The sequence below is a fragment of the Ptychodera flava genome, chromosome 15, assembly GCF_041260155.1.
Source record: "Ptychodera flava strain L36383 chromosome 15, AS_Pfla_20210202, whole genome shotgun sequence".
NCBI classification, from domain to species: Eukaryota; Metazoa; Hemichordata; class Enteropneusta; family Ptychoderidae; genus Ptychodera; species Ptychodera flava.
In genome coordinates this window covers 30995151-31009332 of record NC_091942.1, presented here as the reverse complement: position 1 = coordinate 31009332, position 14182 = coordinate 30995151, and the positions used below count along the sequence as shown (strand labels likewise).

At 36.7% G+C, this 14182-nt stretch overlaps 1 protein-coding gene across 3 annotated transcripts in view; it reads left to right on the top strand.

Annotated features, from left to right (window-relative positions):
• LOC139151860 (spermatogenesis-associated protein 20-like) overlaps positions 1–14182 on the top strand; it is a 119539-nt gene that overhangs the window by 9418 nt on the left and 95939 nt on the right. For 2 of the 3 annotated variants that reach the window (XM_070724889.1, XM_070724888.1), the window contains exons 2-7: positions 3016–3147; positions 3976–4040; positions 7722–7876; positions 9436–9579; positions 10383–10578; positions 12520–12650. In XM_070724889.1, coding sequence (XP_070580990.1) covers positions 3041–3147; positions 3976–4040; positions 7722–7876; positions 9436–9579; positions 10383–10578; positions 12520–12650 — 798 coding nt within the window. In that variant the 5' untranslated portion in view covers positions 3016–3040. Of the gene's footprint in view, positions 1–46; positions 210–3015; positions 3148–3975; positions 4041–7721; positions 7877–9435; positions 9580–10382; positions 10579–12519; positions 12651–14182 lie in introns of all 3 variants that reach the window. The other variant, XM_070724887.1, reaches the window with a different exon arrangement.

Here is a 14182-nt window from a genome sequence, read left to right as displayed (position 1 = left end):
ATTCGGCTAGATAACTATATTGATTGATTCTTTTATATCCATGCAGTGTCGATCTCTACGCTAGAGATGAGCACAGTGAGCGTTTATGGGTGAACGAACTGTGTGATGGTGATGTTTGTCACTGGTGTGCGGTCGCTGTATGGTCTCAGTCGAAGGACTTTTCGATCATGTAGACATTTACATCGATATTCTAGAAATACCTTTCTCAGGTAGAGTATAAGAAATTTCTGCAGCGTGCTCCTGGAAAACTTACACTTTACTCACAGTAGTCGTTGCCTATTGTGAATGCTGTGAATGATTGTGTATGGTTTACGTTTATTCGTCTGTCACCATGGGGGAGGGGCGGCCCCCTCTCTCCGGAATTATTGTCCTGTCATACACTTATGACTTTAATGTTAATCTTTGTAAGTTATGCTAGCAGTAGCAGGGACCTCTGATGAAAGGATCGAGCAACCAATCCTTTCACCGTTGCATTTCAGGCATCACTGGCACATGCATCCTTGCTCGTCACAGTCTGACCTTGATAACGAATTTGAAAAAAGAGTAAATGTTATGAGAGACAACAATTGTACAAATATACTGCTACTTCAATGCACATAGTAGCTGTTGCTCTGCATGGCAGGGCTGTGTGTTACTGGCTGTTATACGGCCTCCCATTGGTGGTGGGAGGCCGTATAACGCCGATATTAACACACAACCTTGCCATGCAGAGCTAATAGTAGCTGCAGCTCGAGCTTTACCTGGGTATAATTTGGCAAAACCAGCGTTTGCCATCCGAACCAAATACCCAGGCAAAACCTCAAGCAACAGTACTGCAGCTGTCCATAGAGTAACTGTCCCGTTAACTAAGACTTCCATAGTATACTCATAAGATGCTGTTACTGTAATACCCCAGAAGTTCAGTTAGTATAAATCAATTTATAGTGGCAAATCATTAAATAGATTACAGATAGTATTTTGATGGTGTCTGTATTTTGAGATCCACATTTGTATATGATCAAGAAGCTAAAGTTAACAATTTGATGTGTCAAGTTAGAAGTTATTGAGTGATGGTGATTTAATGAACCTGTCACATTTTCCACATTTCACCCGGTGTTGCTTCACACTGCAGTCTCCAAATGTGCTGTAACTATGGATTTGGTGTTTCAATAATTTTAGCCAGACATGTAACAATGGTCTCCCTGGAATTATACCAAAAGTATTGAAGTACTTCACAGACCCTTTTCCTTGCACAGACTTTTTGCAAGGTTTGACAAGTAGGTGACGAGGAATACTAAACCTGGGTGGCTAATTACAGAGGCTGCATTCCTTGTCTTCCCATGGGATCCACAGGTTCAGATTTGTGTGTGACCAAATATGTGTACGCATAGGGGAAATGGGGATTGAGAAATCACAGATCTTATACTTTACAAGTAACTGGTTATTGTTTTGATGTTATGAAAGCCACCTTTGAGAAAATGAAAATCGAAGATGATTAGAAGGTGGCCAGTTGAACAGTGAGCATTGTGATTGACATGACAAAGTATACATGAATGACAACCGGTAAAGTGTAACAAGTTGATTAATTGATTGATGAATGTCATGATTGTCTAGCTTTGTGTCTGCTCTGCTATTGTAAACTGTTGACCAGCAAACACGCATACACATATATCTACAGTGTGCTCAAGTGACTTTGATTCAGAACCTATGATATTCCCTAAACTTTAAGATTGCTTAAGGTAGTATGCACCACAAAAGTGAAAGTCTTCAAGTTTTGCTCAAACTTTCCTCAAGGAATATGTCAACCATTCTCTTTCAAAATGAAGAATAAAAATCGGGGGTCACAGTGCAAATTTTGGTACCAGAGAAGCAAATTACCCAAGATTTACCGATATTTGAAATTCAAAATGGCTGCCATCCATGTGTTAACTCTATGGAGAAAACTGAAATTTTCAATTTAAAAAAAACTAATCTAGTGAAAAGTTTACTTACACCAAGAGCTTCAAAATGAACCCCCAACAAGTGGTAGATCAGAATAAATTGTAAAAGTTTGAGTTTCTGAATATCTATTATTCTACCTCAAGTCTATGGTCTGATTTTACTAATTATTGGTACACACATAAATAGGTCAAACATACCTGTTCCCAAGTTTATTGGCAAGATTATTGATGGTAGTTATCACATAACTAGTCATAATTATCGGATAATTTCTGTCAGAATACTGTCGTCAAGTGATTGAATGCATCAATGACAAAGTCATTTTCCTTCAAATGCATTTTCACAAAGAAGACCTGTTAAGTGACTGATAAACAGATAAGAGCACTCTGAGTGTTTTCATGGTGATATGTACCAAATCATAATGACATATTTGTTGCCTTATTGGTAAAATGTTTATTATTATTGGTTGTCTTATCGGTAAAATGTTTAGTTTCACATAAGCACTTTAGGTGAAATTATACTTTACAAGTCCCATTATGCTTTGGTACAAATGCTATTGTTACCCTTTTACACCCATGTCAGGTTTTTAAATAGTATAGCCTTCAGTTGTTGCCTTCAAAGCTTCTTCTTGAATCAAGGGTATTTTTATTTCAAATTTATCAGCCTGGCCAGAATGTCTCTCAGTTGCTGGAGACAATGTACAGCACTGTCATAACTTTTAACTTGATGTTTATCCATTCTATGTGGTAGCAATTATATTAAATAAAATATTTGTAGTTTGTTGACTAAAATTTGAAGATTTATCGTGATTTTGAGCCTTGAATTTAAACATGCTATCATTACTGCCCCTAAAACACGGGGGCAATTTGTGACATACAATTGAACAACAGTGGAACCTGTCGGTTCAGAAGCTCTCATATATAACTGAGTATTTGTGTAAAAGGTGAAATTTGTATTGTAAATTACACTAGTATAAATAACATGTTATGCTTTGATTTATTTTGTGTTGATTTGAGTTTGTGATCAGCAAAGTGAGACAAATCACCACTTTCCTCAAAATATCGGTACCACATTACATTTTCTTTCCTTTTTTTGTAGATTTCCCTTGATTTACAGCAGAACCATGGCAACTGGACGCAGCAGCACAGACTCAACACCACTGAGGGAAAACAGACTGGCAAAGGAAAAATCTCCCTACCTGTTGCAACATGCCAAGAACCCTGTAGATTGGTATGTAATGGGCTCTATTATACTGTCAAGAATAATAAACACTTTCACAGTGAAGTCAGTAATGTATTTATATACATTGTACACATACCTAATCGACAAAGACTCTTTTAAATCTTGTATCTTTTTTCAACTATAAGTTTTGGTTTAATGACATGTGTTTTACTTGATAATGGTTCACCCTCGACATCTTCATTCAAATAGTCAGCAGGGAAGAATCTTGAAGGGATAATAAACAAATTGTTTTTTATATTTGTCTTTTGGTCTGTACATGTGTTTTGCTGCAGTGTTTGTGTATTGCACTCATGATATTATAAACATAATATTTCATAATATTTTGCTGATGAACTATTGTTGTATTTGTTGATGGATATGACTGAAATTAATGTTTTCCATTGTGTTCTGTACGGATTCAGAAATTTTGCATATTAGAGGAGACATTGGTTAACATCAATGAATCTTGTACATCGCACAAACACCGATAACAAAGCATTTCAACCAGTGGAACTATTTTTTAGACTGCAGCATAAAACTTCAAAAACACTTCCTGAACCTCAATAGGCTGTGTGACTTGTTCATGCCACCTTTGAATTGATTATCAATAAATTAATGATCCAGTTCAACATTTCAGGTGGTTTCTATAGGTTAGTAAAATTTTCAATCAATATTGCGTCAAGTTTACATTGTCTAGTAGATTTCATCAGGTGACTGATGGCGTTGATCGAATATAAAATCGATAGTTTGTTGGCTGGCTGATAGTATGAGTTCACTCAGTGGTAGTTTAATCATGGTACCTATAAATTCTCATTTCATGTTTTTCACCCTGCACAGGTACCCTTGGGGAGAAGAAGCTTTCCAAAAAGCAAAGAAAGAAAACAAACTCATCTTCTTGTCAGGTACAGTTCAGGTCATTGAACTTTCCATTTGGAAAGGTTGGTCACAACAGAATTGACATACCCATTTTGTCAACAAAATAGTGACCACAACTCCGTATACTAAAAGGGGAAACAGAACCCTTGTGCCCTCGCTCTTTTGATTTCCAGTACACCATTTTCATTCGTCACTCCAACAGCTGTACTTTTGTGTCAGATAATTAATTTAATATCAAGTTACCCTACCAAAGTCTACTCAGTTAAATCGATTGGTCTTGCAGAAGGCAGTTAAAATTCTCATTAGAATTCATTGGAAACTACACATTTAAAAAGAACAATTGTAATTCAGTAGGAAGGCTAAATATGTTTACTCTGTTCCCCTCTTTGCAATTTTTTGTAATGGGTAGTTTTCATAGTCTTGCACTATTCTTTAAAGACGCCCATTGGTTATAAATACCGGATTACATGAAAGGACGCTCATTATGCAAAGAGACGCCGTGCGAGTAGCTTGAACTGAGAGCTCCACAGATTGCGTTTTTTTTGCGTGTTTTTAATGAAAATTTATGAAATGGGAATGCTCTACAGCAGGGTAAATACCTGATCAATACATAACGACTCCATATTTTTTAAACCGATAAGTTTTCGGGACAATTTTAGTGAGTAATCGTGCGTGGCCAGTGAGAACGTCGACCCAGGGGACGCCGATTGGGATTTGAATACCACTGTCAATCAAACCTTGTGCAAAGTAAGACACGAGTCAGCTTGATGTGTACCTAATGTAGATTAGCATTCGTCTTATCTTCTAATGGTGACTAAAATAAATAAAATATGTGTCAAGATTTCCAGTGTCGAAAGCTGTGCGTGATAGTTTCTTCACAGTTCTCCAACTTTTGTACCTACCCGCCGCATTTCTGGCGATAAAAAAACATGATCAGACTACATTCAAGTCGATTACATCTCAGTAACCGTGAACACGGTCCCTCCACAAACATGCCGTGAAGAAAAAAATGTATTATCGGGTTCTCTCTTACTGGAAAGTTTGATGGCCCTGAAAAGGGCCATTTGGTTTTTGGTTTTGTGGCTTCTACCTTCCACCCAACGTGTATGGTACGCCGGGCAAATTTGGATTCAACTATCGGACAACAAAAGTCACGCAAAATGGTATATCAATTTTCTTCTTTTGACGATTACGTCATTGGCCTGCATCAGCTGCTGTTTTCGGGCCAAAAATCGCTCATCACGCCAAGCACGTGTCCGGTCAAGGATATCCCAATACTTCCGACAGAGTCGGAGTCAGATAGACGCGTTGTCATTGCCAAACTAATGACAAATCAAGAAATGTTCAATACCCTGGCACAGAGGTGTGAAGCGGTACGGTATCCGTGCATAGTTTCCCATGGAGTGTCGTTTGTACCTCCATGAGTCTACTAATAAACCAAATGTTTATTTGACTATAGCGCTAAAAAAGTATGATTTGACTTCTTCTGTTTCGTTCCGCCGTCACTTCGAGCGTACGTATCCACGTGAGCAAGTGCCATCTTATCGATAACCGACGCGATGCAGTTCCACTGCATATCGATCAAAGTTCATTCCGTCTGAGAAATTTACGAAATTTCCTGTCCGAGTTTTCGAAATGCATCTGATTTTTGTACTTTTTTGCTCCAATGCAAACGAAGTCTCGCAACACAAATTGGCAAATAATGTAATACACGATGATCTGGACTTGTTTTCTGACTTCCGACCGCCATCTTGGCCTCATAAAAGTTTTACGTTGGCTGGTTGAGTATGTCGGGATCACGGTTCAATCTTCAGAAAATACTCATTTTACATTATTTCGACACCGATGTTTCCAAATTTACATGTTCTAAGAATTTGAGAGATTCGAACGATGCAGATCGTGCTTTTTTGCGTACCAGTATATTGACTTGTAATTTTGTGGATCGAGGCATAGACAGTAGAGGAGGAAGATGGTCGAGGACACTGTCCGCATCCTTCGCCAAGCGACACTGCTGGAATCGGTGAAATCTGTAACTCGAACGCACCATATGGTGAAAATACCTCATGCCGAAATGTACGCACTCCGACATGCTCATCGACGTTCAACGTGTATTTATGTTTGTAAATCTATCAATATAGCGGCGTTTGACGCAAAACAATGAAAACGATACTATGTTGACAGGGTGGAGTACCCACTAATGCGCGAACCTGGGATTGAGAACGGCGGCTTTAAGAGCAAAATCATCAATGTTGATTTTAGGTTTCAATGAACTTGTAATGACCAAAGGGAAAAAAAACTGTTTCTATAGGAACAGACATTTTGTAAAATCATGTTAATGCTGTTTGGAGCCAGGACTTTTACAAATATGGTTTTGTAATTGTAGATTAAAAGGTTGATGATCTTTTCTATCAACTTTATAAACAGATACAAAGGAATCTTCACAAGGCCATATACCAGAAATAATGGCAGTGTAACCGGTATTTTTATGGCTGTAATCAGTGTATGGTGGAGGCTTTGTGCTATTAGGACATGAATTTGCTTTTAAAGCATACACGTGTATGAGATCAACCGAATCCATACCATGAAAAATGCTTATGTAACTTTGCGATACCTGTGGTTTCTTTGCTATGAGAACCATTGTCATTTTTTTCTTGAGTGTGTTCGATGTAATAGAAAATACACGACTGTTTTCAGTCATGGTTTCCTGTTTTCACAAGTCTCGGTGCTGGGGAACATTCACAACAACTGTGATTCTCCATTTAGCTGTGCATGCATCCCAGCTTGGTGAATGGCCACAGACATGTTGCCCCATCCCATGGGAACACTGCTGAGTCGATCAATCTTGTGACACAACACATGGTAACATGTCAAAGACAGGGGAATGAATGACACAACCCTAAAGACATCTCTTAAGTCTTATGTAAACATTCACAGGGGATGAGTGTTTGTAAAAACAACTTTGGCTTACTTACGTTTGTGTAAAACGGCGAATGGATAGTGCATCAATCTCTCTGCTCTTTTAAGCAAAACCCAAGAAAATTCTTTTTTTTTCAACATTAAAGCTAAAATGGCGTTGTAAGTGGTATGCTGGATCTTTCATCTCCCCCCCCCCCCCCCCCCCCGAAAGAAACGTATCATTCTGGTTGTCTCTCCGAGTAAAACCACTTTTACCTTCTGTTACTATAATTTCAAGTGTAAACATTGCTAAAGGAGGGGTGTTACCAAGGGATACATTCTCAGAAACAAAAATTTCCCAATGTATTCTGTGGTATACGACAGCATGTATTTAGTCATTCAAAACAGTGAAGGAAAGTTTTCAGAACTATTATGCTCATTTAATTGTGATGTTAGCTTTTTCAGTTTGGAGAAATCAGCTCCAAATTTCTTTGAAAGAAGATTTCATGAAAGGTTTAAGGATTGTAGGGAAGCTTGAAGAGAATTCAAGACAGGGTTTAAAGTCCGTCTTCCAATGTTATATCATTTGTATTTCATTGTACTTGCCTTTGATGCTGTCATAAAATTTACTTTTTTGATGATTTCATGAAAATGCAAAACCTCTTTTTTATTGTAAAAGAAGCATTATGTCTGCAATCATCGAGGAAAACTTATGAAATTTCATTTTTGAATCTAAAAAAGTGAAAGTCAGAAAATTGGTGATCGTTCTTTCAACTCTAACATGGATTACTATTTTATTGTTATTCATTCAGTTGGTTATTCCACCTGTCACTGGTGTCATGTGATGGCCTCAGAGTCTTTTGACAATCCAGAAACTGGTAAAATATTGAACGACAACTTTGTATCAGTGAAAGTGGACAGGGAAGAAAGGCCTGATGTTGATAAAATCTATATGACTTTCATCCAGGTTTGTATAAAGTTTGTGTACAATTTATAATTCCTTGAACAATCATATTCGAAAATTGTGCATCTGAAAGCTGTCGCAGAAATGCAACGATTTTATGTGTAAAGTTTTAAGATAAATGCTTGTCTCTTTCAAAATATTCCCTAAAGCAACAATCTCTATTTATTTAAATATTGGAAAACACACTTAGTACCTGATAAAGAAATGCGGCACCTCAACGTCAATTGTTACATCACACATGATTGGTCCCACAACTTTCTCATTTACATAATGCAGTTTGATTGACATACAAATTATCAGAAGTGTATAATCCTCCAGGCAGCCCAGAGAGCAATAGCAAACAGTAGCTTTGTGGACTCATGGGATAATGGAACTCAAGTCTGCATTGATAAAGTCTTTGGTTTTTCCTCTGAAGTAGCTTACTGAGTTATGGCAACAGGCTTTTACTCTTCAGGACAATTACTAAGGAGATTTTCTTTTTAAAAATTGATGAAGTCACACTCTTGTAAGTGATTACATGGTTAAGTAGAGAGTGAAATTTCTATTGACATACCGATCCGGTGAAGCGATGCTGCTTAGCATGGCCATTCCATTGTTAATACATTCATGAAGTACATTTGTCAATCAATAGAAGGTCAATACGTTTGGTAATCTGTCATTTTATGTATAGTTGTGTATATTCTTGAGTTGTATTTTAAAAATGCCACATTTTATACATTTATTCATAAACTAATGACATGAGAATGCGCTAAATTGTAATTGAGGTTGGAGGTGGATGGTTTAAGACATACATGTGACAAATTTTGGAATCTCAATCTGATGATTATTTTGATCAAATTCATACTTTACAAATTTGGTTCCCGTCCAAGCTCTGATTGCAAAGAGTGAGGCAGGTTACCTGATATATTTCTGGGCGAAGTTCATCTCTTCTCAGCCTTGTGATGCAACACATTGTTATTGTTGTAACAAACACAAAGGTCAAGAAAGTACACTTTGTTTGCGGTGTCATATGTAAACATTTAAGTGCAGCCAGGCTATGAGTTCTGCCAAGGTATCGGTTTAAGAGTGACACAGACAGACAATTCTTTGGCGTCATTGATTTTACATTTATTTAGCAATGTAACACTGCTGATAATAGGATGCCCTAAGTTTGCCACAAGACTGGTGGCACCTGTTAGGTAATGGGACTTACACAGAACATGCTACACTGATATAACCACAGAGATACCAATCTAATACTGGTTGAATAACCCAATGTATTATCTCCAAGGTGTAATATACCAGTAAATATTGACAGCTGCATGATCAAATGAACTTTGAACTGTTGTTTCTCTCCTCCACAAATTTGTTCTACTTCCCAGGTCCATCCTCCTCAGTCCCTCGAGTTCTTTTTGTTCTAACCTGTCACTGCCATGGTTTGGCCCAAACCTTTTGTTATCGATGGCAAGTGTGGACCTGTTTACAAGGAATCAGGAGTGACCAGGTTAATGTTTTCAGCATTGCTTTTATTGCATATATGTTCCTTCAAGAGGAACTATTTTTTTAACATTTTTTTTTGACAGTCTACAAGAGGTGGTATCGGATGGCCAATGAATGTGTGGATTACACCAGATTTAAAACCTGTCGTTGGAGGAACATATTTCCCACCGGATGAACAGGCTGGTGTGCCAGGGTTTCCGACACTCTTGCAGCGGGTTGCCAAAATGGTAAATTCATTTATATTGCCCTACCACAATATTTCCAATGACAGGATCCTTGGAGAGAAAGATTTATTAGTATTCATCTATTTGTTCAGCAAATTACAAACCCCTAAGATAATTAAATTCCAAACTGATTAGAATATTAACAAAATGCAGAAAAAGTAATCCTATTTTGACAGTTTTGACACTACGTTTCAACAGTGAAAAGCACCACCTTTGATAGTTTTAGCTCAGGAGTTTTACTTTCTTTAATGTAAATGTAATTTTATGTAATTCCAAAGGCTGTTATTCCTCAAATCAAGATATTTTTTCCACCACTAACCGTTATTTCATACTTTGAAAAGACAACACGTAGCATTTAAGATTGATAACCTGTATTTTCAAGAAAAGGCAATATGAAATGGAATGTCTCTTTTATCAACTTTGGTTTCCTTTCTGGTAAAATATTTCAATATTAAAACTATGGTTGACATCAGAGTCATTAGATTCCCCTGTACCTGCTGCTAAGATATGTTGAGATACGCATGTATCGTGTTGTGATGAAATTTGTATTCTGTAAGTCTGCTGTCAGGGGAGTTTTGAATCACTCATCTGAAGTTGTATGACAAGAAAACTTTATCAGAGGTTTAATATCAGTCTGCTTAGATGTATGGTTTACATCAAGATCTGTCATGATAGTGACAAAACCTCAAGAAAAGACATAGATATCAGAGATGTCGATTGATGACGACAGAAATAGACAACATTGTGAATTGTCTGACATGTGAGCCAGACACAGGAGATCATGAATGTTGGTTTTGTTTTTCCAGTGGGAGGAGCAACATGAAGTGGTGAGCAAGCAGGGAACAATGATCATTGATGCGTTGACCGAGAACACGGCGCTCACTCTGGCTGACAAAAACCTTCCTGGAGCAGAAGCTGTGAAAAAATGCTACGAACAGCTTGAGGAGTCGTACGATAAGCAGTACGGTGGTTTTGGACAAGCGCCAAAATTTCCACAACCAGGTACTACCAAGTAACAAAGTGTGTTGTGCAGGTGTTGTAGAATTAATGAGTATCTGTGTGAAAGCATCTCTAGAAAATGAGTGTCTTTCAAAAATTTCATATATGCAAACATAAATACAAAAATAGTTCATCAGGATAATTCATCATGGATAATATGAGTGACAGAAATACTAAATTTCCATTTTTAAACTAACTTACCTAAAACTGCTTCATATATTTTTGATAATTACTTCTATTTGGTACAGTATTTGAGTCAAGTCCTGACTTTAACTTTTCCGATCAACATTATTTGTCACATTTTTGTAATTAAAAGAGAGCACAATGTTGTACATTTGACACAGAAGTTTTGAAAGCTTTGCAGCAAAATATTTTCAATAGGCATCGTAGGTGTATGTGAAAAGGCTGAAGTTTTTCACCCAGGTGAATTTCAGTGAACGGAAAGGAGCTAGGTGATGTTGATAAAAAAGATACAGAGCAAATTTCATCCGGTATAGCTGTTATGGATCAGTGGTTTTACTCCAAATTGGAGATCATCAAAATGCCATGCCAAGACGGAAAGTATAAACCCAATCTGGCAAGCATTTCACCTCTACAGTAATAATTTATGCTTCAGTACTTCCCTGTTGTAAAATTGACATGTGCCAGATTGCATGTAACAACCTCACCCCAATGTACATGCATCATGGAAGCTCCGGTGATCCAGAACAGAAATGTCATCTAGAAATGCTGTTCCCCCATCAGCCAACACACTCTTGATTTACAGTTCCTAAACATTTACACAATAGAATATCACTATCAATCAGAAGACGAGAAAATTTTACTTGCTCTGTAAATACTGTGACATTAAAACACTTGTTGATAATGATGATGACTCCATAGGAGCAAAAACTATGTTTTTTGAAAAATTGTAAAAATTCTGCCCATAATTCAATCTTTTTGAACTCACATGTATTCTTGTCCATTTCTGCATGACTGTTCACAGTTGAAATAATTATCCTTCCAGTATAGTTTCTTTGCTCTTGCTCACCTCAAAGTCAGCTCACAGTCCCTCCATCACGTAGTGGAGAGACAATGGTCAGCTGTACAATCAGTTTCAGTAAGAGTGCGGTATACTGGGCCAGTGCTAAACCATAATACATTTTAACATCATTTTATGGGGTATGTTTTTGTTTATTTTCACCATGAAAGACACCTTGAGACAAGCATAGATTTATGCTAGAAGAAGGCTGGGCATGGTGCTCTTCAAATCTGCAGTTCTCACTCTAAAGTCTGTGTTAACAGTTAGAGTATAATCTTTAACCAACTGAGCGTTATAAGTTTTGCCACACAGTCTACAGAGAACAACATTTACAAATACCTAATTGTTAGATTTTAAAATATTCACCATCTTTTAGAGTTCCAGTTTTCCCGTTACCGTTCAATTGCATCTCAGAAAAAAATGCAAATGAAAGTAAACAAGATTATGTTATAAATTATGAAACAAATTTTCTGTAAATATTTCAAATATTCAACTGGGTAGGGAATCAAAGTGAGATTAGAACATAAATTTCGGACAAGTTTCAAAACACATTTGAACTCCTGACCATACAAATACCAGGGAAAATCAGCCATCAGGGTGATTTATGTCACAAATGTATAGCTTTATACACTTCTGTACATGCCTTTGTTCATATGATCAAGAACTATGTACTGTGTGCATCAGTATGAATTTTGTGTTTACTAAGTATTACCTGTTTATTTTGTGCAATAATTTGAAATTCAAGAACTGCAACCCTGATCATCATACATGTACTCTCCATGTAACCTGTGTAATGTTGTGGTTTGGCCTAATCACATTGTTTTGTGAGGTCACATTGGACCTCTATATAGAGAAATAGGGATGGACAGGTTAAAGTTCTCAGACTGCAAGTCTGACTCTTCCTCCTGATTTGTTGTTTTCAGTGAACTTCAGTTTCCTCTTCCATCTCAATGCGAAGGATCCCGACACAGAGACAGGCAAGAACGCTCTAACGATGACATTACACACACTGAGAATGATGGCAAAGGGCGGAGTCTATGATCACATAGCACAGGTAATACAAGACATACGGTAATTACAACATTCCATGTATTCAACGAATGTTACTAAATATTGATCAATTTATCTTCCATTATATAAATACATGTTATCAATCAGACTTTTGGTGAAACCTGAACAAGATAAAGTAAACAGTCGACTTGGAAAAATTTATGGTGTTAATTATAAGTAGCTGATTATTTCATCACAAATACTTCATCATAAATAGACAGTTATAAATAGTTCATTAGATACAAACAAACTGAATAAATGACTAATTGGAAAATATTTTATGAAATGGATAGTTTGTTATTTGCATAGTTGGCATTTTATTTGCCAAAGAAAACTCAGCCTCTTTTTTATGGGAAGGAATTTGGATCTTCATGTGATCTTCATGAGTTCTATGAAGAGAAAGTTTTACACCATTCTACAAAATTCCTGTGTTCTATGTATTTCTGCAGTCCTATGTTCTACGTATTTCTACAAATTATTACTTCGACTTTGCAGTAATTTTTTTATGGTAATTAAAGTTTGAACCAGTGATGGCATATCATAAGGTGTCAATGGTTATTTCAGACAATATTTCCAGAAATTATTTTTTTCAATTTGTGCGCCACTCGAGAGTTCATTTGTGTTGCGTAACTGTTTGAAATATACTAAAGCAGTCGCTTACAAAACTAACCTCCAGTCTGAAAATTGAAAATAAATGGACTATAACTACTTAAAAAGGAAAAAATTGGTGTAACAGTCTGATAAGAAAAGCTTCTTGCAACCATGTTGATTTTAAAAATGGAAAAATGTTTGCATGAACATCAGCTGGGAAGTGTGTGTAAATTTTGAAAAAAAATAGTATGCATCCTATACAAAGTCTGGAAAAAAATTGTGAAATTTTTGACATATTTTGAAAAATAAATTGCAAGTCAGCATCCTGTCCACCTCCTACAAAGATCTGATGGTCTATACTCAAAATAGAATTTTGTTGTATACAGTATTTCGGATATGATGCAAATGAGGCAAAACTGCATAGTCTAGTCAGTCAGTCAGGCTAGAAATATTGGTAAATAAACAGTACAGTTTCATGTTCAATGCTAATAATTATCATGCGACAGTGTCAGTTTTAAAGGTAGGGGAATCGATCCCAGGGATTGAGTTTGTTGTAGTCTATAAGAGGATTATGAAGGTGTCATAGCCTTTTGTTTTCCATTGAAATTGTAATCTAGTAAGTAAATTTCCTGGCAAGACAGTCTGACGCCTGAACTATGCCCTTTAAATTCATGATTAATTTCAAGGTATTTCCTTTTTGCTTCTTGACTTGGGAAACTTCAGGAGAAATGAGTGACCTTGTCCCGCCGAGTCAGTGTAACCTGAATACCCTTCAGAATCCTGGAAAACATTACCTGCATTGATATGCAATTTATTTTATCCAAGAAATTTTAATTGGCACGTTGGAAGTATGTTTGCAAAGTTGATCATTAATTTACAGAAATGAGGACGGATGTTCACCTTTACATTTTGAACAATAATCAAGTCATATTTACATATAGAAAT